Source organism: Thamnophis sirtalis, unplaced genomic scaffold (genome assembly GCF_051295495.1).
Source record: "Thamnophis sirtalis isolate CommonGarterSnake01/CBP01778 unplaced genomic scaffold, rThaSir2_p1.2 scaffold_3, whole genome shotgun sequence".
In the NCBI taxonomy this organism is placed as follows: Eukaryota; Metazoa; Chordata; class Lepidosauria; order Squamata; family Natricidae; genus Thamnophis; species Thamnophis sirtalis.
Genome location: NW_028261383.1, coordinates 22959376 through 22985316, shown reverse-complemented (window position 1 = coordinate 22985316; position 25941 = coordinate 22959376). Strand labels below are relative to the sequence as shown.

The 25941-nt window shown below is 45.0% G+C and overlaps 3 protein-coding genes across 3 annotated transcripts in view; all 3 read right to left on the bottom strand.

Annotated features, from left to right (window-relative positions):
• Nucleotides 1-17979, bottom strand: part of LOC148047582 (uncharacterized) — a 65843-nt gene extending 47864 nt beyond the window's left edge. The window contains 1 exon segment of the mRNA XM_087708397.1: nt 17920-17979. The gene's annotated coding sequence lies outside the window, so the exon portion shown is untranslated.
• Nucleotides 1-25941, bottom strand: part of LOC106542831 (uncharacterized) — a 184853-nt gene that overhangs the window by 114240 nt on the left and 44672 nt on the right.
• LOC148047581 (uncharacterized) lies at nt 8204-18022 on the bottom strand. The gene is made up of 2 exons (XM_087708400.1): nt 17920-18022; nt 8204-12042 (listed from the first exon to the last, which is right to left on the bottom strand). The coding sequence occupies exon 2, from the start codon at nt 10927-10929 to the stop codon at nt 9067-9069; it is 1863 nt and encodes a 620-aa protein (XP_087564526.1). The 5' UTR covers nt 10930-12042; nt 17920-18022; the 3' UTR covers nt 8204-9066.

Here is a 25941-nt window from a genome sequence, read left to right as displayed (position 1 = left end):
ATAACGGCAGCAAGACTCTTGGTGGCGCAGTATTGGAAGAAGAAAGATTTACCTACAATTCAAGAATGGACTTTGAAAGTTATGAACTTAGCCGAAATGGCCAAAATCTCAGCATATCTCAAAGAACATTCAAACGAGAGATATAAACGAGACTGGAAAAAATGGATTGATTACATAAAAAGTAAATATGGGACTAAGAAACTCCAGATAGCTTATGCTTAGTATCAGTAATAATTTAAATTGTTTAAAATTTGGGTAACAGTAAGAAGCTGAGTTCAATGTAGAGATATTTTAGACTGTGATTGTTCAAAAGTTATACCACGTATGGTCTTTGGGAAGTCGGGGGGAGGGAAGGGAGGTGGGGATTTAGGGGGAGGGGGGAGGGGGGAAATAAATTCCATGATTGTATTTGTATACTGTGGCTTTTCAATGTTAGTGCGAAAATAGAACAAACCGAATATACTGGAAGGTAATAGATACCGAAGGAAAGAGTCGAGTGAAAGAAGAAGGAGGGTGGAGAGGGTGAGAGAGAGGAGGAGGAGAAGGGAGGGAGGGAATGGAGAGGGAGTGATAGGGTTAAGGTTAGAAAGAAGGGGAGGGGAAGTAGGCGTAGAGGGGTGTGTGAGAAGGAAGAATGAAAGTTGGAGGGGGTTGAAAGAGGGTGTATGGCAGGCCAAGGTGGTATACTGGGTTTGTATTGTAGAGGGCATTTTCTATATAAGTGAGGGCCGTGTTTATTATTCAATGTTATATGCCCTGATTAAGCATAGTGAATATGTGATTGTATAGAATGAAAACATAATAAAATATATATATATATAAAAAAAAAGAAAAGTTGGGTATCATCAGCATATTGATGTTACTGTACCCCAAAACCACGGATGATCTCACCCAGTGGTTTCATATATATGTTGAACAGGAGGAGTGAGAGAACTGACCACTAGGGCACCCCACAAGTGACGCGCCTCAGGGTCGATCCCTGCCCTCCAGTCAACACAAACCGACCAATCCAACAGGTAGGAGGAGAACCACCGTAAAACTGTGCCCCCCCCCACTCCCAATCCCCCAAGTCATCGCAGTAGGATACCATGGTCAATGGTATCGAAAGCCGCCGAGAGGTCTAATAGGACCAGGACAGAGGAGCAGCCCCTGTCCCGGGCCCAGCAGAGATCATCGACCAACACAACCAATGCCGTCTCCGTGCTGTATCCAGGCCTGAAACCCGACTGAAACGGATCCAGGTAGACAGCTTCATCCAGGTACTGGGGAAGCTGACGTGCTATCACACTCTCAACAACCTTCGCTACAAAGCGAAGATTGGAGACCAGACGATAGTTGGCTAAAGAAGCTGGGTTCCGGGAAGGCTTCTTAAGGAGGGGCCTCACCACCACCTCCTTCAAGGTGGTGGGAAAGAACCCCTCTCTCAGCAAAGCGTTGGTAATCGCCAGGAGCCAGCCTCGTGTCACCTCCCAGAAAGCCGAGACTAACCAAGAGGGACATGGGTCCAGCACACAAGTGGCAGCACTGAGTCTCCCCATAATCCTGTCCATGCCCTCGGGGGTCACAGGGTCAAACTCATCCCAGATGGTCTCCACAAGATTCATCCCTGTCGACTTGCCCGAATTTACCCAGTCAGAGTCCAAGCCTGTCTGGATCTGAGTGATTTTATCCTGCAGATACTGAACAAATTCTTCAGCCCTACCCTGTAAGGGGTCTTTCCCAGTTCCTTGGTTAAGTAAGGAGCAGGTCACCCTAAACAGGGCAGCTGGGCAGTTATCTGCGGACGTGATAAGAGTGGGAAAATGTTGCCGTTTTGCCGCTTTTATCGCCACTAAGTAGGATTTAATATGAATTCTTACTAGTATTCGATCAGATTCAGACCGGCTGGCCCTCCAACCACTCTCTAAGCGTTTTTTCCAGAATTTCATCTCCCGGAGCTCCTTGGTAAACCAGGGATCGGCAGTGGGTCAGAGGCCCCAAAGGCACAACACGATCCAAAGCGCCAGTGGCCGCCCTATCCCAGGCTTCCACTAAGGCTTCAGTCGAGTTGTGAGCAAGGGATTCAGGAAAAGTCCCAAGCTCCATCAGGAACCTTTCAGGGTCCATCAGGCGCCTGGAGCGGAACCATCTAGTCGGTTCCGTCTCCCTACGGTGAGGGGTAGCAGTATGGAAGTCAAGCCTGATGAGGAAATGTCATGTCCATGACACGGGTTGATAGAAATATCCCCTAAATCTAGATCATTCATCCACTGCCCAGAAACAAAAATCAGGTTGAGCGTGTGTACCCCATTATGGGTGGGATCTTGAATTAACTGAGTTAGGTCCATAGCCGTCATGGACGCCATGAACTCCCAAGCTGACTCGGATGTCTCACCAATGGAAGGCAGATTGAAATCCCCCAGTATCATAAGTCTGGGGAAATCAACTGCCAATTAAGCAGCTCCGGCAGGGCCGATGAAATGTAGCAGGGAGACAGGTGTGTAACAAAAAGGCCCACCTGAACTCCAAGACCCCATTTCACAAAAAGGGACTCACACCCGCATATCTGAGGCACAGTGACCGCCTGAGGTCCAAGACTTTCCCTAATAACCACCGCCACCCGTCCCAGCCCCTGCCCTGGGCTCTCGGCTGGTGAAACACCCGGAAGCCTGGTGGACATAATTCACTAAGGTGAACACCCCTCTCATGGCCCAACCATGTCTCTGTAATGCACACCAGCTCCGCTCTACCCTCTTGTATAAGGTCGTAAATGAGGGGAGCCTTATGTACCATGGACCTGGCATTAAGCGACACCAGCCGGAGACCAGGGTCCTGTAATCCCGATCCCCCAGGGGTGTGAGAAGGGTGATGAGGGTCAGAACACACAATCGCTCTTAAACAGCAAACCCGCGTCCCTTGTACATAATTTGGTCCTCGGCCCCCACCATATCTGCTTCTCCCACAAACAGTAGAGATGGTGAACCACCAATGGAATGGCTTAATGTCTCCCCCAGAATCCCAACCCTTCCCAGCACTCCCGACCCACACTCATTAGTTAGCTCTAGCCTGTGCCCTGGCAGACTCCCCCGCAAGCCTGTCTGAGCCATCCGTATCAACTCCCCTGACCCCCCCCCTTAAATTTTGATTTTAAAACCCCTGTAAAAAATCACTAAGACATCTCTTCTTCGCATGCCAGCTCTCGAGATCCCAAGATCCGTCATTAAGCGTCTTGATAGGCAAGAAGGCAATCCCCTAAGGGAATAAAGTTCTGTCGCAGTATAATATAGAGGAGAGTGTGACATCAACCAAAAAGGATGACATCACGGGGAGATGGAATGAGATGACATGTCCACGGGGGGGGGGGGGGGAGGAAACTGCTGCTGACCACACCATGCCGGCTACAGAGATCCCAAGCTGGGTAACTCACTGCCGCTGCCGCTGACCACACTCACACCAGCTTCAGAAACCCCAGGCCGGGCATCCTGCTGCTGCTGACCATACTCACACTGGCAGCCGCAGACACTCTTCATTCTCCTCTCACCGCCAACTGCCCCGTTTCACTCATGATGTTCCGGCTACAAAGCAGTAAATCGTAGCTCAAGGGTATCCCCGAGGTCCCAGGAAGTTCTCATAGCCAGACCTGGAAACAAGGATGGGATAGGGTACCCCCTGCAAGCCCCGAGAAGGACAATCATCTCCCTGAAGTTCTCGTCAAACACGACAGGACACCATCTTGGGCATGCGCACAGAAGACTCACACGCAAGTGGTGGAGAGAGGAGTTGCCGCCAAGGCCAACTGTCCAGCATACCAACCTGATGATGCTTTTTGAAGACGTCTCCCACATGACACCTGTGGGGTGTTTGGATTGGACTGTGGGATGGGGTTACCAAGGGGAGGGGAATTGGTGACATATTGATATCTATGATTGCGCGTGCTTTTGCCTCAGATCTTGCTTTGCCTAGCTACTATCTACTCATAACCAGTAAAAGTACTCTTAATTCTGCAAAATGGAGTTGATTGTTTTCTTTCTTGGTTACTGAGTGAAGCAGCCCTGACATTAAGCAAGATCTCAGTTTGCACCATCCTGGAGCTGACACCTTCCGAGGGGGGTGCATCCAAATCCCAAAAGATGTCCCACCAAAGCAGCGATCAAGAAGAGGACATGGGAGCAGCTGCATCCTCGTGCCCTTTAGAAATGGAACGAATGGCTGGCCTGCACTTGGATGAACGATCCGTTCGCCCCAGATGGACGTGGGGAGTGGGACAGAAAGATGACCCTGAGGAACCTCTGACTGGGGTTACCATGAGGAGACCAAGACGACCAGCAGCTGACTGGCGAGACACCAAAGAGGAGAACCTTATGATGTCCCAAGTGATGAAGTTCTTTGAAGGGGCTTGGGAGAGGCGCCGTGCCCGTGAGAGTTGTCCAGAGAGGGAAGCAGATCTCCATGAAACAGAGGAAAAGTATGCAGAGGCTTTGTTTGACCCAAGAGAAGTTGGGGAGGCTGAAGGTGGAACTGAGCAGGATGACCCAGCTCCGACCCCAGTTTCTGCAGCTAGAAACATCCCAAGAGGAGAAGGGCCGCCCTGCAGACGACGGATGGCTAAAGTCCCCCCCCAGTGTGAAATTTGGGGGTGAATCAAAAGGTCTAGGATTTTTTGTTGTCCATTACATGCAAATGTACAGGGGCAAATTGCCAAGTGAAGAAGCAAAGGTAAGAGTAATTACTATGGCATTGGAAAATAAGGCAGCTGCATGGATGGTGACCCTGTATAATGCTGATTCCCCCCTTGTTGAGAGACTATAATAGATTTATGGCCGCCCTGAGGAAGCGCTTTGATGACCCACTCACGGAGCACAAAGCAAGAATTAAATTTAAAACTCTCACCCAGGGAAAGAGACCGGTGGCTGAATATATACAAGAATTTCATGAATTATCAGCCTATACGAGGGGATGGTCCGAAGAAGCATTGGTAGATCATTTTATGGACGGATTAAACAAAGAAATATACCAGCACTGCGTAAAAGGAGAGCCCCCCACAGACTGTAACCCTGGTATGAACTGGCTGCAGATGTGGAGATTGACTTAGCTACAGATAATTACCAGGAGGATAGTGAAAGCGAAAAGACTATGCCTACAAAAAACCCCTCGGGAGCCCCTAAAGGTGGGAGAAGTGGGTCTGCAAGCAAATCTAAGCCGTTCATCTGTTTCCACTCTGGGAAGGAAGGGCACCGAGCAACAAACTGCCGCACCAAGATGACCCCAAAACTCCCTCCTTGGAGGGAGAAAAAGCTAGAATAACCTCCCGGCAAAAGGAGGGAAACTGCAATGAAAGGGGAGGAACCAACTCCACAGTTCCGCCCTACTCAGGGGGAAGAGGAATCACCCTCCTCGTCGGATGAAAGTGAAACTGAATCTGACAACGATCGCCTGGTAAGTTCCCGATCGGTCCCCATGACTATCCCAGTTGAACTAAGGGTGCCCTCTACTGGCGCACAAGAAAAAATGCTGGCCCTTTTAGATTCGGGATGCACACGTTGTATTGTTAGCCCCGAAGTAGTGGAAAAAATTGGGTTTAAAACTAAAAACTCTAAAAGTCCCAATTGCTTTTTGCCAGTTGGACGGCTCAATCGCTGTGGGGAGCCCTGCTCATTTTGTAACTGAGCCAATAGACATGTGGATGGGAACCCACCAAGAGACAATAAGCTTTATTGTGGCACCAGGGATGGACCGGCCTCTTATATTGGAATGGAATGTTTATTTGGAATGTTTATTTCATTTGTATGCCGCCCCACTCCCGAGGGACTTGGAGCGGCTAACAACCAAAGGGGGGAAGGGAATACAAATAGGACAAAAGACAGACAGAGTAAAAACAACAACAGTCATAACATTTCAAGTGGGGCTGGAAATTCATCAGCCCCGGGCCTGCCGGAACAACTAGGTCTTCGTGGCTTTGTGGAAAGCCTGGAGGGTGGTGAGGGTCCGGCTCTCCACGAGATCGTTCCAGAGGGCCGCAGCAGCCACAGAGAAGGCCTTTGTACTGGTCTATCAAGTGGGGCTGAGCCTGAAGGACCTTTCATGGCTGAGAAAGGACTGGAACCTGGGTGTCCCCAACTCCTCGTCCAGCAACAGCACCTTTCCCCCTGCAGCACACCAGCTCTCTAATAGGAAAGCCATCCAGAGAGACCCCCCTACTGCCCATTGGTCTCCTCCCCCTCAGCTGCAGGAAGGAAAAGCACAGAGAGTGGAGATGATTGAATGTGCTAGTCCTCGCTTAGTGACCACAACTGTGATTCACAAGTCTGGCAAATAACTTTATTGCAACAGGCTTTTGACCTCACTTTTCTTCTGGTCATTACATGAATCAACATGGACATTGAGGGAGGCATCAAATGGCTGCTACGTTTGATTTTATTTCTGCCTCCGACATAAACTTTGTCTTAAGCTTGTTGGGAAACCTGTTAATGGCTACAGGGGACAAAAGGATGGTGGTAAATGCAAAGATTGTTATTTATATACCATCATAATCTTGAATGGTTGCTAAACAAGTCAAATGGTAAGTGAGGACTATATGTGTTACACCCAGGAAAAAAGCCATTTGCACTGGATGTCATTTGCTGGAAGCATCCTGGGGAGGAAATTATTGTTCTCCTATCCAGCAGGTGCGTTACCCAGAAGGATGTGAAGGATCGTGGGGAGATATTTCTGCTCTGGGAGCTCCCCTTCCTCTGACATTGATGGAGGAATTTGGGATTATGAGCGCACACAAATGGATGGCTGTTCCTCAAATGGAAGGTTTTGTGAGCCTAAGCTCTTCCCAAGAAGATGCCGCGGGGAGCACAGCCATTTCTTAAAAGCCCCCTTACCATACTTCCTCCTAATCCTTCTCTTCAATAGCCTAGTTATCCTAGCTCCCTCAACTGATCATCATGCGATTTAGCATCCAGACCCTTTATCACCTTTATTGATCGTCTCTCCACTTTCGAGGGTTTTAGTATCTTTTTTGTATTGTGATGACCAGAACTGAATGCAGTATTCTAAGTGTGCTCTCACTAGCATAGTGTGAAGCATTCCTGTTACTTCTTGTTGGCTTTTTGAAACATTTGTGTCTACTGCATCATGGAAAGCGCAACTTTCACCATCTCTGTTGAATCTGATTCATAATGCGAAGAGTCATCAGGGAAGTCAGACTGATCCTCTGTAACGGTACGATTTTCAAAACCCTACAAACCCACTGGCACAACCAATGGCTACTTTAGGGGTTGTAAAGTTACAAGGGAAACTGTAGCTTACTTGTCCAGTTTCAAATGTCCTAGTTTCCATCGCTCAGACTGGCAGTCATAGAGACGACCATCCTTGAATCTGAGAGGAATGCCAATCGAAACAGGACCAGTTTAGCCATTCTAATTAAACTGTGCTTAACGAAATGTTATTCTTTCATGGAGATTAGGACAGGCGCAGATAGCAAAGCAACAGATAAATTAAGAGGCAGAACTGCAGCTCATATCATCAGTCACACAGCGCATGGACTAATATATGACTGAAATTGGAATTTTAAATGTATGCGGAGGGAAGGGAAGCTGAGAAAAAGAGATTGGTCAGAGATGCAAAATGTAGAAGAGACAGATTACAAGTTAACAATTGTAGTGCGTTGTTATTAAACTTATTAAAGTTTATTAAACTGCTTTAATGTTCATAGGAACAATGACAAAACCCATTTTTCCCATGTCAAAAGCCACGGATAATTCCAACATGCTGCATTTTTAAAAATGAAACATTTTGAATGGTACATTTCCCCCCCTGTTAAGGTAGCAAAACAGAGAGGTTTGTCCTTCTGCGCGACAGTGCAGACAGTGTGGCAGAATTGCTGCCGCTTCCACAAGTCTAACGTATGGCCCAGGGATCAATGCAGGACTGACTGAAAATGGTGGTGGCTTCCAGGACACAGTCATGAAGCCCAAAGATGCTTCTCCTCCCATCCTTCCCCGACATGAGAATTAGAGATCTTCAAAAGAAAAGGAGGAGGAGGAGGAGGGTGTGAGGTCTGGTGGGATGGGAGTCAGGCCGAAAGTCAGGCTGAAAAACAGTCCTATGACCAAACCAGACGTCAAAATTGCTGAACTTCCAGTCTTCCCGTAAGGCTGTTTTTTGCCCTCCCAAGGCTCCTAGAAAGCCTCTGGAGCCTGGGGAGAGCAAAAAAAGTGCACCAAAAACAGGGAGGAGTGCTGGTCTTGTATGCACGCGTGTTCTGGTCGTACACATAGCGTTATGAGTGTGGGCACGCTCGCGCATGACAACCCTGTGATCTCCCCGCTTTTGTCATGCGATCCAAAAAATGTTAGCCATCTTCCATTCCCTCACCCCCCCAATATGAGGTTCAGAGATCTTCAAAAGGTAAGAAGGAGGAGGGTATGATGTCAGGTAGGGTGGGAGTCAGGTGTAAAGAGAACCTGGGGGAGGGAGTGAAGGGCCAAAGAGACTCAAAGGTTAGGACAAAGAGCACAGGCTGTCTTGGAGCATGGGGGAGGGCTAGAGATGCCTAAGGCAGGCAGTCGTAGCCCTGTGCTAGGCCTCCAAGGAGTTTTTCCCGGCACGGATTAGACAGTGTTCTGCTTAGCAACTGACATATTTAATTAATGGCTGCATCAGGGAGAGCAGGGGATTCGGGTAGTTAAGGAAAGCAATATCACTTAACAGCCATTGCAACCTGCAACCTTAATTCAAGGCCCATCATAGTTATATCTTGCGGACTACTTTTATGAGGGTTGTGGAATTCTGGGGCTGAAAATCGGATGAAACCAAGGTAGAAGACGAAAACTCCACATGTGGGAATTCCATAATAAACAGACAAAATCTCCACCCAAAATTCCTTTTTGTGGAATTCCACTAATTCCGGAAAAAGAAATATCCAGAAGCTTCTGCTGATAACCAGAAACTAGTAAGCCATTTTCCTTTTCACTCCACTTACAAATTTAATCCTGAGAAAGGTTTGAGCAAAATGAAACAGGCCAAAATTCAAATAATCAATTTCTCACCTACACTTTCAATGGGAGATCACAAATGAAATTCAAGTGTTATCAAATCTCATCTACCTTTCTTCATATGGATTACCTTGTGTGTAATAAGGGTTGATTTCTGCTTGAAGTAATGTCCACATATCGGACATTCAAAGGGTTTCTCTCCTGTGTGAGTCCTCTGGTGTGTCACTAGGTTGGAATTCTGACTGAAACTTTTCTTACAGATTGGGCATTCAAAGGGTTTCTCTCCTGTGTGAGTCCTCTGGTGTGTCACTAGGTTGGAATTCTGACTGAAACTTTTCTTACAGATTGGGCATTCAAAGGGTTTCTCTACTGTGTGAGACCTTTGGTGTTTCACCAGGTGAGAATTCTGACTGAAACCTCTCCCACAATCAGGATATTCAAAGGATTGTTCTCCTGTGTGTGTCTTCTGGTGTATCACCAGACTGTAATGACGACTAAAACATTTCCCACAATCAGGACATTCAAAGGGTTTCTCTCCTGTGTGAGTCCTCTGGTGTCTCACCAGGCCGGAATTATCAGTAAAACCTTTCCCACAGATAGGACATTCAAAGGGTTTCTCTCCTGTGTGAGTCCTCTGGTGTGTCACCAGGCCGGAATTATCAGTAAAACCTTTCCCACAGATAGAACATTTAAAGGGTTTCTCTCCTGTGTGAGTCCTCTGGTGTATTACCAGACTGTAACATCGACTAAAGCCTTTCCCACAATCAGGACATTCAAAGGGTTTCTCTCCTGTGTGAGTCCTCTGGTGTGTCACCAGGCTGGAATTACCAGTAAAACCTTTCCTACAGATAGAACATTCAAAGGGTTTCTCTCCTGTGTGAGTCCTCTGGTGTCTCACCAGGTTGGAACTCAGACTAAAGCCTTTCCCACAATCAGGACATTCAAAGGGTTTCTCTCCTGTGTGAGTCCTCTGGTGTCTCACCAGGTTGGAACTCAGACTAAAGCCTTTCCCACAATCAGGACATTCAAAGGGTTTCTCTCCTGTGTGAGTACTCTGGTGTGTCACCAGGCTGGACTTATCATTAAAACCTTTCCCACATATAGGACATTCAAAGAGTTTATCTCCTGTGTGAGTCGTCTGATGGGTCACCAGATGGGAATTAGTACTGAAGCATTTCCCACAGATAGGACATTCAAACGGTTTCTCTCCTGTGTGAGTCCTCTGGTGTATCACCAGACTGAAATACCGAGTAAAACATTTCGCACAATCAGGACATTCAAAGGGTTTCTCTCCTGTGTGAGTCCTCTGGTGTACCACCAGATGGGAATTCTGACTGAAACTTTTCCCACAATCAGAACATTCAAAGGGTTTCTCTCCTGTGTGAGTCCTCTGGTGTCTCACCAGGGTGGAACTCAGACTAAAACCTTTTCCACAATCAGGACATTCAAAGGGTTTCTCTCCTGTGTGAGTTCTCTGGTGTGTCACCAGGCTGGAATTATCAGTAAAACCTTTCCCACAGATAGGACATTCAAAGAGTTTCTCTCCTGTGTGAGTCGTCTGATGTGTCACCAGATGGGAATTAGTACTGAAGCATTTCCCACAGATAGGACATTCAAACGGTTTCTCTCCTGTGTGAGTCCTCCGGTGTCTCACCAGGTTGGAACTCAGACTAAAACTTTTCCCACAATCAGGACATTCAAAGGGTTTCTCTCCTGTGTGAGTCCTCTGGTGTCTCACCAGGATGGAACTCAGACTAAAACCTTTCCCACAATCAGGACATTCAAAGGGTTTCTCTCTTATGTGAGTCTTCTGGTGTTTCACCAGGCTGGAATTATCACTAAAGCTTTCCCCACAGTCAGGGCATTCAAAGGGTTTCTCTCCTGTGTGCATGGTCTTGTGGCTCAGGAGGTGGGAATTCCTACTGAAATGTTTCCCACAATCTCCACACTTATATTGTTTCACCATGGAGTGAATCCTCTGATGTATTACCAGGCGGGAATTACGACTGAAACAGTCAGGATATTGAATGGGTTTTTCTCCTTTCTGATTCCTCTGGTGTATCACCAAGTTGGAATAATAATTGAAAGTTTTCCAACAATCAGGTCTTGTGTCTCAGGAGGTGGGAATTTCTAATGATGTTTTCCCCACAATCTAGATATTCATACAGTTTCTCTCTGGAGTCAATCTAGTGATGCATCACCAGACTGAAATTGTGACTATTTTATCCCCCACAATCAGGATATTCAAAGGGTTTCACTTTTGTGGAAGTCCTTGGGTGCTTCACCAGGGTGGAATTCTCACTGAAACTTTTCCCACAGAAAGGATGTTCAAATGGTTTTATTCTTGTGTATGCGTCCTTCAGTGTCTCAAGACCTGGGAATTTCTAATAAAACGTTCACACAATCTGCACAGTCATATGTTATCTCCCTCCTGTGAATTATCTCAGGTAGCACCATGTTGCCATACTCACTAAAGCATTTACCGCACTGGGAGCACTTTTGTGGCTTCCCTCTTGCGTGTGGGTGATTCTATGAACCACAAGGGAGCTGTTGTGACCATAGTTTTTGCCACATTCAGGTTATTTGTATGGTTTTTCTCCTTTCTGGCTCCTCTTGTGAATAATCAGCTGTGATTTGCAATCTGTGCTTTTCCCACAATAGGCAAATCTATGAAGCTTTTGCACAACTGATATTCTTCAGGAGATCAAAAAGATGGACAATGCCTTATTTAGTGGTGCTTTTATTCAAGCCGTCTTCTTCCTCACAGGGAGAGCCTGTCTCTTCTACATGACTTTACTATTGATCTTTTCCTCCCAATGGACTTCCAGATATTTATTTCCTCTTTTGCTGAATTATAAACAATCTCCCTTTCCATCTCATGTCATGTATCGTTGAGTTCCGCATAATATGCTCTTTTTTTCTTGATTTTCTTTCTCAAACAGCTGCTGGAGGAGGAGTAGATTTGCATGGTTTTCTGCAGGAATGGAAAACATTTTGATTTCTGGCTTGATTTCTTCCGTTTTCAACATTGATTGTTATTTACAGGTGTCCAGAGAGCTCTTATTGGCATCCTGTTCATCTGTAAGATGCAAAGAAAAGTGTACTTTTAATTTTTTGTAAAATGGTTAGAGATGAGGTAAAAAAAAACCTTAGTTTCCCCGAAAATACAACAGTGTCTTATATTTTGTTTTTGACCCATGAAATATGGCTTATTAGAGGGGGAAAGCTATTGTTTTGGGGTTGCCAGGCGGCTGCTCCCTTGCGAGTGGGCTCCCGAAGAGCCGAGCACAGCCTCAGGGTCAAAGTATCATTAACTGACCTAGGGAGTATCCCAAAGGTGCCAAGCCATGTGGCGCTCTGCTTGCCCCCCAGCTGCTGCGGCTTGGCACATTCGGGGTACCCCCTGGGTCAGTGCATGGAGCTCTGCCTGGCTGGGATTGACTGGGTGGCTGCTCGTGAGCATGGTCACCTCATGACTGGTTTGCCCCTGAGGCTGTGCCCAGCTCTTCGGGATCCCGCTCGCAAGGGAGCAGCCACCCGGCAACCCCCCCCTCCAGCCAGGCAGAACGCCACTCCCCAACCTAGCGGTATCCCAAAGGTGCCACGCAACGTAAGTGCCTTTCTTCTCCCCCCCCCCCCCCCCGGTCCTGCAGCTTAGCGCCTTCGTGATATCACTAGGTTTGTGAGTGTTGCTCTACCTGGCCAGAGGGGGGTGGTTGTCCATGGGGCTTATTTTCAGGGCGGCTTATATATTTGCCCACCCATAAAATGTGGCAAGGCTTTAGTTTCAAGACATGTTGTATTTTCGGGGAAACATGGTAAACCACTTTTGCTCATAGAAGTCTTCAGCTGCAAATAAGGGCTGAAAATACTGTCTACAACCCATCTGGTGACATCCTTGTTCAAGTAGTCCTCACTTAACCTATCACGATTGGAACTGATATTTGCATCACGAAGCAGCTCAATCATTAAGCATCATCTCACATGACAATGACAATTTACATCTTTTCCTCTGTAGTTGTTAAGTTAATTACTGTGGGTTGTTAAAGGCAATTTCATATGATGGTAACTTGCAATTTCCTGCCAGTATATCCACTGATTTTGCTCGTCAGAAGCTAGCTGGGAAGGTCACAAATGAGGATCATGAGTGTGGGATGCCGCCGCCATCATAAATGTGCAACTATTGGCAGACCCCCGAATTGGTGCAACTCCTTTTCCTGCACCTTCAAAACCACAGTCCCTGCTGACATGCGGTCACGGAACAAGTGCTGGGATAAAACACAAATTTTGTGGACCAGGTGCACGTCTGCTTCTACTGTGCCATAGTAACTTTGAAGGCTCAGGGAAGAAGTGGTAAGTGAGGACTACCTGTGCAACCAAAGATGGATTAAGCACAATTGAACCTGGTTAATACATGGATGGGACAAGAAATACAATACTTATTGGCAAGACATGGAAGTAAAAAAACTTTCAAATTTTATTCTTCTGTCATTTTCAATACACATGTGGATTACAAACTATATCAAGAGGACAACATCAAGATGTAATGGGGAGAGGAGAAGCCAACGTCGTGACGATATGGACGTGCGGTCTTGATGCTCTGAAACCACAGCCAATACTTTTGCCACTGGGTGGTCCAATCGGACCTAAACAGTCCCGAAGAGATGGAGAACAGGAAGAATATGTCTTGCTGACCTCGGGGATATCGCAAAATCCCTGAAAGAAGCAAGATAAGTTCTTCAAGCCGGCGCCAATAAATCCAACCAAGCCTGACGAAGTCAGGGTGGCTCCAAAACGGAAGGATACAGAAAGAGAAAGTGTTTCCAGCTGATGAGGAACTTTTACTGTTTTAAAAAGAAACTGCCTATAAAAACTTAAAATTAATCTAAATTGGAGAACAGAAGAATCAAACGGCGGAATTAAATTTGGAATGGTTTTGGACAGTGGTTATCTAACTTTTTAAATGCTATATTCATGGATGGAATTTATGCAAGCCTTTTGAAATGGATGGATTATGTTTTCTTCTTCTATTTTTTCTTTTATTGTTCTCTGTAACCTATGGATTAAAGTTTTCCTCCTTCATTGCTGTGGGTATTTTTCTAGTTCATTTAAAGATTGGACTCTTTTTTCTAACTTGAAATACAAAAAAGATACAAAAGGAAATTAGATTTTCAACAGTATTACCGCTGCTCAGAGGCTGGGACGGTTTGTGGATTGGAGTTTGTGTATTGAAAATGGAACACTTTTTTCTCTCCACTGATTGTTTTGACTTGGCACTACAAGGTTACACTGTTTGGCTACAGAGAGTGATAAGAAAGGAAGCACACAGATGTCCCTTTGAAGTATATTTTTAATCAGAGAAAAGTGAAAACAAACAGCTGTGTTTGTTAGAATGGCACAATTTAAAAAAAAAGAAATCTCAAGTTTGCAAAAGACACTTTCAGAAATACAGAAATTATCAAATACATATGAAAGAATGGAGAAAAAACTGGAAGATTTAGAGCATATAACAACAAAATATAATGAAGAAATTGAAGAAATCAAATACAAGATGGGGTAGTTAAAACTCAAAAAACTCAAAATGGAAAATGAATATAAAGTGATTAAACCTGCTGATATTTATGGTGATTGGTTTGTCTCTGAAAATGGAAAGAATGGAATACTGAAAGAGGAATTAAATGGAGAGGAAATTTATTCCAGAGGGCAAGATACAGAAGAAGAAAAAAACCAAAGAATCTATGAATTTAAAGAGAGAAATTCTATTAGCAAAAACATTGATAACACTGCTGACAATCTAAGATAAGCTGAATAAGGAAACAGAAGGAGGGCATCAAGATTATATGAGAGATCTTATAAGCAAAGAGTTGCTAAGAGGAATCTATACAAAGCTGACCAAGAAGATGATTAGAGGACTGGCACCACAATTGAAATGACCAATAGAGCATTAGTATTTCCTATATTAGCATTAACATGCTCTCATGCTAACGAGTTCTACTCCCCCTCCTAATCAGAAAAGAAATCGGTTCCAAATGCAAAACACAAGCACAGGAGAGGAGATTCAGTTTCGGTTTTACTTTCACAGCAGGAAGCAGCTATACTACAAAACAGCTGAGCTAACCAATAGCCAGGCTCCTTCCTGTCTCCTTGCTCACACAGCAAATACTGTTTCACTTTCAAAGTAGCCCTCTGATGCTAAGGAGTTCTACTCCGCCTCCCCATCCCAAAAGTGGAGTTTCACTTTCACAGCAGCAAGCAGCTTTACTACAGAACACTTGAGCTAAGCCACGTCCAGGTTCCTTCCTGTCTCCTCCTTGCTCACACAGCAAATACTGTTTGAATTTCCAAACAAACCTCTAATCTATCAAACACTGACAGGACACTACCCAGATGAATACTAATGGATGCTGGTAGGCAGAGGCAGATTTTTCCTCCCATTAGTTTACTCCTCAGTTCAGACAAATTTCTTCTTTCTAGTGTAACACCAGTTAAAGGGAAAAGAGGCAAAAATGCAGATAAAGGTTTACAGATGTGATTAGGAAAACACAAGTAAGGAAAGCTGCACACAGGTATCGTCAAACTCATCCCCAAGTCAGTAGAAAAGCTGTAAAAAAGTATACATCTAATAACCCCTATGTTAATCCGTCACAAATGAGATCAATGCCTTTGTCTAATAAGTCTTTCTCTGGTTTTAAAGATGAACCTCAGTTTAATTATTCCAGGGGAAAAATTGTTTATCTCGGACCCCGATTACCCTGTGCCTGGTGCCATGTTCTATGTCAGATTCCTGTTCAGTAAAGCAGAAATAAACAATAAACTACACAATTCTCAGTGTGTAGTGTTTTATCTTCCACGCTCCGGCACAATCTGACAAACACCCAGGGATAAGATATAGTAGATGAAGTTAAGGCTGGGACAAAAGGGACACCCGGAAAGAGTTTAAAGGATTTAGCCACAGTGAGAAGGAATTGACATGGACAAACAGGAGAGGAGTGGAAGATAATATTTGCCGAAAAGATTTGGAAAGCTCAAAGAAGAGATTGTTTAGCAGTCGGGTTTGTACACTAAGCTCCTTTTCTTTTTCTGCTCACTATTCCTTTTGCTGCTTGTTGAATTTATAAGTATTTGACACTTATTTGCCTCCTGCCAGAAACGACGGATAGTGAACTGTATGGGAAAGAGAACTTTGCTGCATAGATAATAACAGTGAGACTGAGGAAAGGGTGACACCTAGTGGATTGTAAATCCGAACCCTGAAATCTGATGTAAGGAAATCTTCGATGTGATACACAGAGAGACTAATTATTAGGATTGAATGCTTGCATAATTGATAAAATTGAGAGACATTTATTGGTATAAGATAATAGTGTAATTTATAAATCTATGATAAATATTAAGTAAAGACCAAAAACCAAATAATCAAATAGGATAGAATACTACATAGGAATGTTTAGGGATTGAAATGTAATATTAAGGACAGTTAATTATTGTTGAATATTGAAATATACAATTATTTATATCATAGATATTACTGACAAGGTAGAAGTAAAAGTAAACCTTATATGCAATTGTTTGGCAAGGATAAACAGGGGGATAAAAAATGGCAACTTCAGTAAAATTAGTGAAAAAAACTACAACCAATGTGATCTCTGCAACACCCCCCCTCCTCAAATCAAATCAAAGATCAATTGAGAGTGTGTTGGGGTTGGAGAAAGGTGAAAAGATAGTAGAAACAGCGGGACCAGCTCCAATGATGCAGAATATGTAATCAATCCCCCAGATGATACAAGAGACACTGGCGAAAAGCCAAGAAGTGACTACTAATCATGAGGAAACAAGGAGGAATCATGAGTCGAATGGGAACGCATCAAATTTGCAAATGACACCAAGTAGGCAGGAATAGTGAACAACTAGGCTCAGGATAATATCGATAAATTAGAACACTCGGCCCTATCTAACAAAATGAAATTCAATGCAGGAGGAAAAGGGTTTTACACTTATGCAAGGAAAACCAAATATACTGGTACAGAATAGGTGGCATTTGGCTCAAGTAATAACTACAAGAGAAACCTTGAAGTCCTAGTGGAGAATTATTTAGATATGGGCCAGCTGTGTATTGCAGTGGCAAAAAAAGCCAATACAATACTAGGCTACATAAACAGAGAATCAAGATCATGTGAAGTACTAGTACCACATTATAAAGAGTAAGACCACACTTAGACAATTGCAGACAGTTTGGTCACCATATCATAAAAAAGATGTTGAGACTCTGGAAAGAAGGCAGAAAAGAGCAATAAAGAGGATTAGGGGCCTGGAAGCTAAAATAAAAAGAAGGGTTGCAGGAATTGGGTGTGTCTACTCTAGTGAAGGGAAGGATTAGGGGAGACATGATAGCCATCTTCCAATACTTGAGGAGTTGCCACAAAAGAGGGAAGGGTGTCAACCTATTCTCCAAAGCCCCTGAAGGCAGGACAAGGAACTGCATGGAAACTCATCACGTAGAGAAGCAACTTTGAACTAAAGAGAAATTTCCTGACACTAAGAACAGTGAACCAGTGGAAGGTTTTCCCTTCAGAGGTTGTGGGGGCTCCATCCCTGGTGGCTTTTAATCAGAGACAGGACAGCCATTTGTCTGAAATGAGGTTGGGTCTCCTGTTTGATCAGGGCATCTTAATAGAAGACCTGCAAGGTCCCTCCCAGCTCCGTCACAAACCCTCCAGTGATGGGAGCCCCCACAACCTCTGGAGGGAAGCCATTCCCAAAGAATCCACCTTCACTCGGAAGAGACTTTTCCAATCTTCCCACCAGAAGGAAAATTGCAGCCACCAATTTCACAGCGTGCAGCACCAGTGGGCTTAAATTCGGGGAGGGAAGGAACCTGCAGCAGCAGCAGCTGAGATGCTTCAGCCCAGTTGCTTCTCTGCTTCCAGGACTCTCCTCCCACCCGCCCTCAACTCACCTTCCAGCTGCTGCTTCGACCCTGGGAAGAGCAGAAAAGCCGCTCTGCACACCATCTTCCTCCCATGAGTGATCAGGAAGAGGAAGTTCCTCTGCGCTTCTCCTCTCCCATTCTTTCTAGGAATAAAGTACTCCATCGTTTTAACTCCTTTAAGCTCAACCCTGGACTGCTGGACTCTGGACTCAACCCTGCTGTATTCTCAGCTTTTTAGGCATCCATCGCCAGATAGGAGGGAGAAAAACACACTTCTCCTGTCTCTACTATGTTTGCAAAATGTTTTGCTGATTAAATGCTATCAAGTTTTTTTTATTTCTAGCAATCAACCTTTGAAACTAAGCCAAGTGAAATAGTGAAATGTGATGTTACTTAACCTTGGGAAGATTAGCTATGTGCTCAGCCCTAAAAGTTAATGACTTTTTTCCCCACAGAATTACAGAATCAGCTTTCTTGGCGGTGTCCCTCAGTGGAGATCAAAGCTTCTCCACATCCCAAAACTTCAGGACTGATTTCCTGTGGCTGCCAAGGATTTATTACATGGCAGCACCATCAAGTGAGATGCTCCAGGTGAGCCAGCTTTAATTCTACCGACTAGGACTCCATCCAAGAGCACCCAGCATGCCATGTTCATTCTTGATGGAGGGAATTTTATATCTGCTAAATGCTAAGTTCCTCTGTAAACTGGCCTGCATGGAAGTCTCCATTAGACCACACAGAGAGAAAGAAGTATGCAGCCTAGAAATTGGAGTCTAAGAGAGAGGGAGTGATAATCTATATTTGGTAGAAGAAATAAGATATGGGTGGTGATGAAGATGACTGCAGTATTCCAGTATTTGAGGGGCTGACAGAAAGAGGAGGGGGTCAACCTATTTACCAAAGCCCCAGAAGGCAAGATAAGAAACAATGGATGGAAACTAATCAAGGACAGAAGCAACCTGGGATTGAAGAGCAGTTTCTAACAGTGAGGACAATTAACGGCTTGCCTTCAGAAGTTGTGGGTGCTTCATCCCTGGAGGTTTTTAAGAAGAGACTGGACAGTCACTTCTCTGAAATGGTATAAGGTCCCCGGCTTGAGCAGGTTGGACTAGAAAACCTCCAAGGTCCCTTCTGCTTTTATTCTATTGTGATGATATTGGCTCTGAGCTCTTTTGTGTGAAGTACTCTGGAATAAAACAACCCCAAAATTTTATTGATTCCCTTTTCATTCAGGTAAAACCAAGATAGCATACAAAGCATTTCCTGGGTAACATGCTGTAATTTACAGAATCAATGTGTCAGCCTCTGCTTTGCTGCTTGCTTTTTGGCTGCCATTGAAACGGGGAGGAGGGGCATGGTATTTGGCGCAGTGGTTAAATGCAGCACTGCAGGCTACTGCTAGATCAGCAGTTCAGCGGTTCAAATCTCACCGGCTCAGGGTTGACTCAGCCTTCCATCCTTCCGAGGTGGGTAAAATGAGGACCCAGATTGTTGGGGGCAATATGCTGACTCTCTGTAAACCGCTTAGAGAGGGCTGAAAGCCCTATGAAGCGGTATATAAGTCTACTGCTATTGCTATTTTGGTGTGGGAAATATTCTGTGCAGGAGGACTGTAAAAAGGGAGTTTGGTTTGGTTTGGTTGGTTTGGTTTATTGGATTTATATGCCGCACTTCTCCCAAGGACTCAGGGCGGCGTACAACATTAAAAAAAACACATATTACAAAAGTTAAAAAAAATTAAATAGAATATCCCAAACAAACCCAATTAGGATTAACAATAACATTTTAAAAAAATTCGATTAAAATTAACAATGATCAATAATTTATTTTGTTTTGTTCAGGCCAGGCTGGCTTGCTGGAAAAGCCAACTTTTTAAGGCACGTCAGAAGGACCGGAGGTCGGGGATTATACGTAGCTCCGGGGGCAGCTCATTCCAGAGGGAAGGCACTCCCACAGAGAAGGCTCTCCTCCTGGGGGTTGCTAGCCAACACTGTCTGGCTGATGGCACCCTGAGGAGGCCAACTCTGGGATCACTCTGGATGGTGGAAGGCTACCGGTGGCAATAGGTGGTCTCGCAGGTATCCTGGGCCTAAGCCATGGAGTGCTTTAAAGGTCATAATTAGTACCTTGAATCGCACCCAGAAGACAACCGGCAACCAGTGCAGGCCGCCTAAAAGGAGTGTAACATGGGAGCACCTAGGTGCCCCCATGATAACCCGCACAGCTGCATTCTGGATCAGTTGAAGCCTCCAGGTGCTCTTCAAGGGCAGCCCCATGTAGAGAGCATTACAGTAGTCCAGGCGAGAAAGGACGAGGGCATAAGTGACTGTGCACAGAGCATCCCGATCCAGGAAGGGGCGCAACTGTCGTACCAAGCGAACCTGGTAAAGGGCCCCCTTGGTCACGGCCATCAGGTGTTCTTCTAAACTTAGCCGCGTATCCAGGAGGACACCCAGATTGCAGGCCCTCTCTGAGGGGGCTAAAATTTCTCTCCTTATCATCAAAGATGGAACAAGATGCACAAATCGGGATGACGGAAACCACAGCCACTAAGTCTTGGAGGGATTGAGCTTGAGCTGTTCCTCCCCATCCAGATTTGCACAGTCTCCAGGCATCGGGACATCACGTCGAGGGCATCGTTTGGGTGGTTTGGGGTAGAGATGAAAAGTTACGTATCATCAGCATATTGATGATACTGTACCCCAAAACCACGGATAATCTCACCCAGTGGTTTCATATATATGTTGAACAGGAGGGGTGAGAGAACTGACCCCTGGGGCACCCCACAAGTGACGCGCCTCATGGTTGATCCCTGCCCTCCAGCCAACACAAACTGCGACCGATCCGACAGGTAGGAGGAGAACCACGGTAAAATGGTGTCCCCCCACTCCCAACCCCCCGAGTCTTCACAGTAGGATACCATGGTTGATGGTATCGAAAGCCGCCGAGAGGTCTAATGAGACCAGGACAGAGGAGCAGCCCCTGTCCCGGGCCCGGTTCCACCACAAAAGCGCGTAGGACAAAATCGCGCTCGACAAAAGCGCGCTGTGACGTCATCACAGCGCGACGAAAAAGATCGAAAAAATGTAAAAATAAAGCTAAAACCTTCCCCTAACCCCCCCAAACCTAACCCTAACCCTAACCCTAACCCTAACTCTTAACCTAACCCTAAACCTAACCCTAAACCTAACCGTTAAAGTAACGAAAAACGTAACGCTAACCCTTATCCTAACCCTAACGCTAACGCTAACGCTCTAAAGCTAACCCTAACCCTTAACCTAACCCTAACCCTAACTCTAACCCTAACCCTTACCTTTATGTGAATCGGCTTGCTTTAATTTAATTTTTATTAATTTTTATTTGAATTTTTCGATCTTTTTCGTCGCGCTGTGATGACGTCAAAGGCGCGATTTTGTCGATCGCGCTTTTGCCGTCCGCGCTTTTGACGGGTCACGCCGGGCCCACCAGAGATCATCGACCAATGCCATCTCCATGCTGTATCCGGGCCTGAAACCTGACTGAAACGGATCCAGGTAGACAGCTTCATCCAGGAACTGGGGAAACTGACGTGCTACCACACTCTCAACAACCTTCGCTACAAAGCGAAGGGTGAAGACCGGACGATAGTTGGCTAAAGAAGCTGGGTCCAGGGAAGGCTTCTTAAGGAGGGACCTGGTTTGGACAATGGGATGGGGTTACCAAGGGGAGGGGAATGGGTCACATATTGATATCTATGATTGCCCGCGCTTTTGCCTCAGATCTTGCTTTGCCTAGCTACTATCTACTCATAACCAGTAAAAGTACTCTTAATTCTGCAAAATGGAGTTGATTGGTTTCTTTCTTGGTTACTGAGTGAAGCAGCCCTGACACAATGTCTCCCAGACATCCCCTACTTACCGACTATGACATACTTTTTGCCTCTCAATATGCCATAGCTCATGGAAGGCGTCTTTATGCTTAACCTAATACTGAATTATAACTCATGGCTTTTCATCCAGCATCCTTGAGCCCTTACACTAGATGTTTGGTTTGGTGCCTTTTCAATCAGTCAGTCAGTCAGTCAAGTCAAGTCTTTTCCTTTGCTGCTTTTAGCTCTGGGACTGTCCAAAGTTGAACAGATGTTTTCACATTTCAAGGTGGGGAGTGGAACAGAGTATTTCTCAGTCTCTAACCTGGTGCCTTCACCACGACACCAGCCAGGATCTTCTTCCCCACAAAATCTACCCATTGAGCTAATAGGGCTCCTCTCTGGGGTGAGTCCTTCCGTGAACAGCCAGTCTTCTAACCAAAGCTTTTGCTGCATTGGGAACACTGATATGGCTTTCCTCCAGTGTGGATCCTCTTGGGCATAACCAGTGGTGATCTACAATAACTGCAAGCTAGCGTCACCCCATATAACTGACAGCCACAACTTTGAGGAACACTTTAAAGTCTTCTTTTTAGCACCACCGTAGCTTTGAAAACTGAGTCGTAAGTGATAAGGTATACCTATAAAACTAAATATCACAAATGCGATCAATAACAAAAAAAAAATTAAGTTGTGGATTAAGCACATTTGTGCCATGTTAATCCATGGACGGCACACCAGCAGGAAATCCTGTGTTTGTTTGTTAGATATGGAATTAAAAACAAAATTCCTGAAGACATCACTGGCCGATCAGTTCCAAATTGTTGCCAGGAAAAGAACATGCCCATATAATTACAAGGACTTAACATGAAGGAGACTTTTTAAAACTCCCAACACATAGAAAAATGCAGGCACCAGTTTTAAAGCATGTGCCACCAGTGAAATACAATCTGGGGAGGAAAGGAATATGTAGCAGCTGACATGTTTCAGCCTCCTTGCTTATCTATTTTTACAACCTGGGGAAACCAAAACAGCCATACTTGCTTCGGGCCTATCCTTCACCTGTCCGCAGCTCACCTTTCAGCTGCTGCTTCCACCCTGGGAGGACCAGGAGAACCAACCTCTCAGCGGAGAGCTGGAAGAAGAGCCTCTCCTGCTGTTGTTCTCCTCCTCTCCTCCAAATCCTCTCTAGGAATCTATTGTTCAAATGTTTAAAGTCCTTATGCCTCAGTTACCAATGCTCTGTAGTTGATTAACGCGGGCATTGCCCATCTATAGTGCACCATCTAGTGACATAAAGATGAAAATCATGTTGATCCATCTCTGCCTAAGGCGGTTGCAAGATTCTTTTAATTTAATGTGTGTTGAAGTTCACATCAATAGACTTTCTCCATGATGATTATCCTTAACTTATTCCTTCGGGCCTCCTGTTGAGTCACTCATCACCACAGAAAGAGAGCGAGAAGCTCCCCATGCAAGAATTGAGAACTACACTGAGGGAAAGAAGGGTGGGAGGATATGCATACAAAGTGCACCTCCTTTAAGGATCTACAAAGATTGCTCCAGCCAGTTATATCTTGGGGGGTGCAGGACAACTCATGAACGCTTAGTTTTGCAAGAGACAAAAACCTGAAGATGGAAGCTTGACCAGCTTTTCCAAATTAACCAGGTTCTGGGCCTTAAAAGCTCATCATGCACTTATTTATATACAGTCCCTCAGTTATTGCCAGCTTGCTAGCTTGATTATGTTAATAGAATAATTACTAATTCCTGCACTTTTGTAGGGGTTTGGCTCTCAATAGATATGAATACTTTCATTAGGACAAAGCTGGAGAAAACATAAGAGGCAGTCTAGAAAAAAGGGGATAGAAAGAGTGGGTGACTCCATATATATGGGAAAAGAAATATAAACTCCCTAAATTGACACTTCAAAGAGCTGTAAAAGTAGATGCAAAAATCTATGAAAGGCTGCCATACTCTTTGTTTGAATTGCATACCTTTCTTAATTTGAAATATTTGAAGTAATATACAAAAGAAAATAATTTTACAAACAGACTCAGGCAAACACCTCTCTAATTTGCAGGAGCATAAGTTGTTGGGGGAGGCACAACACACTCTGACTTTCAAGATTTTCTATTACCTTCAGTCTCTATTAAAAAAAACTGGGAGTCCTCCTGTGAAGTTGATTTCTTTGTACTGGTCTATCAAGTGGGGCTGAGCCTGAAGGACCTTTCATGGCTGAGGTGGGACTGGAACCTGGCTGTCCCCACTCCTCGTCCAGCAACAGCACCTTTCCCCCTGCAGCACACCAGCTCTCTAATAGGAAAGCCATCCAGAGAGACCCCCCCCCCCTATTGCCCATTGGTCTCCTCCCCATCAGCTGCAGGAAGGAAAAGCACAGAGAGTGGAGATGAATGAATGTGGGTACTCCTCGCTTAGTGACCACAACTGTGATTCACAAGTCTGGCAAATAACTTTATTGCAACAGGCTTCTGACCTCACTTCCCTTCTGGTCATTACATGAATCAACATGGACGTTGAGGGAGACATCAAATGGCTGCTACTTTTGATTTTATTTCTGCCTCTGACTAATATTTGTCTTAAGCTGGTTGGGAAACCTGTTAATGGCTATCACAGGATCTGGGGACAATGGGATGATGGTAAATGTGAAGATTGTTTTTTATATACCATCATAATCTTGAATGGTTGCTAAACATGTCAAATGGTAAGTGAGGACTATGTATGTTACACCCAGGAAAAAAGCCATTTGCACTGGATGTCATTTGCTGGAAGCATCCTGGGGAGGAAATTATTGTTCTCCTATCCAGCAGGTGGGTTACCCAGAAGGATGTGAAGGATCGTGGGGAGTTATTTCTGCTCTGGGAGCTCCCCTTCCTCTGAGACTGATGGAGGAATTTGGGATTATGAGCGCACACAAATGGATGGCTGTTCCTCAAATGGAAGATTTTGTGAGTCTAAGCTCTTCCCAAGAAGATGCCACAGGGAGCACAGCCACTTCTTAAAAGCCCCCTTACCATGTTTCCTCCTAATCCTTCTCTTCAATAGCCTAGTTATACTGGTTCCACCACAAATCCGCGAAGCCCTTATCCGCGGAGACATAAGCACGAAGACTAATTCGCGCCGTTCTAAGTGCTAAGGAAAAACGCGACCCTACCGCGATGACATAATCGCGGAGGGCAAATTCGCGCATTCCCAAGCACTCAGTACCCTAAACCTAACGCTAAACCTAACGCTAAACCTAACGCTAAACCTAACCTTAACCCTAAATCTAACCCTAAACCTAACCCTAAAACAAACCCCTAAACCTAATCCTAACTAACCCTTACCTTAATTGAAGTCGGCTTTCTGCCGCGGCGCCATTTTAAAGCGCCCTTCTGTTGCCGCGCTGTTGTCGTGGCGGTGATGACGCGCGGTGATGTCGCGGCTTTAGCGCCGCGATTTTATCACCGCGATTTTGACGAGCGCGGTTTTGTCGTGCCACGAGTTATACTAGCTCCCTCAACTGATCATCATGCGATTTAGCGTCCAGACCCTTTATCACCTTTATTGATCTTCTCTGCACTTTCGAGGGTTTTAGTATCTTTTTTGTATTGTGATGACCAGAACTGGATGCAGTATTCTAAGTGTGCTCTCACTAGCATAGTGTGAAGCATTCCTGTTATTTCTTGTTGGCTTTTTGAAACATTTGTGTCTACTGCATCATGGAAAGCGCAACTTTCACCATCTCTGTTGAATCTGATTCATAATGCGAAGAGTCATCAGGGAAGTCAGACTGATCCTCTGTAACGGTACGATTTTCAAAACCCTACAAACCCACTGGCACAATCAATGGCTGCTTTGGGGGTTATAAAGTTACAAGGGAAACTGTAGCTTACTTGTCCAGTTTCAAATGTCCTAGTTTCCATCACTCAGACTGACGGTGATAGATACAACCATCCTTGAATCTGAGAGGAATGCCAATCGAAACAGGACCAATTTAGCCATTCTAATTAAACTGTGCTTAACGAAATGTCATTCTTTCATGGAGTTTAGGACAGGCGCAGATAGCAAAGCAACAGATAAATTAAGAGGCAGAACTGCAGCTCATATCATCGGTCACACAGTGCATGGACTAATATATCACTGAAATTGGAATTTTAAATGTATGCGGAGGGAAAGGAAGCTGAGAAAGACAGATTGGT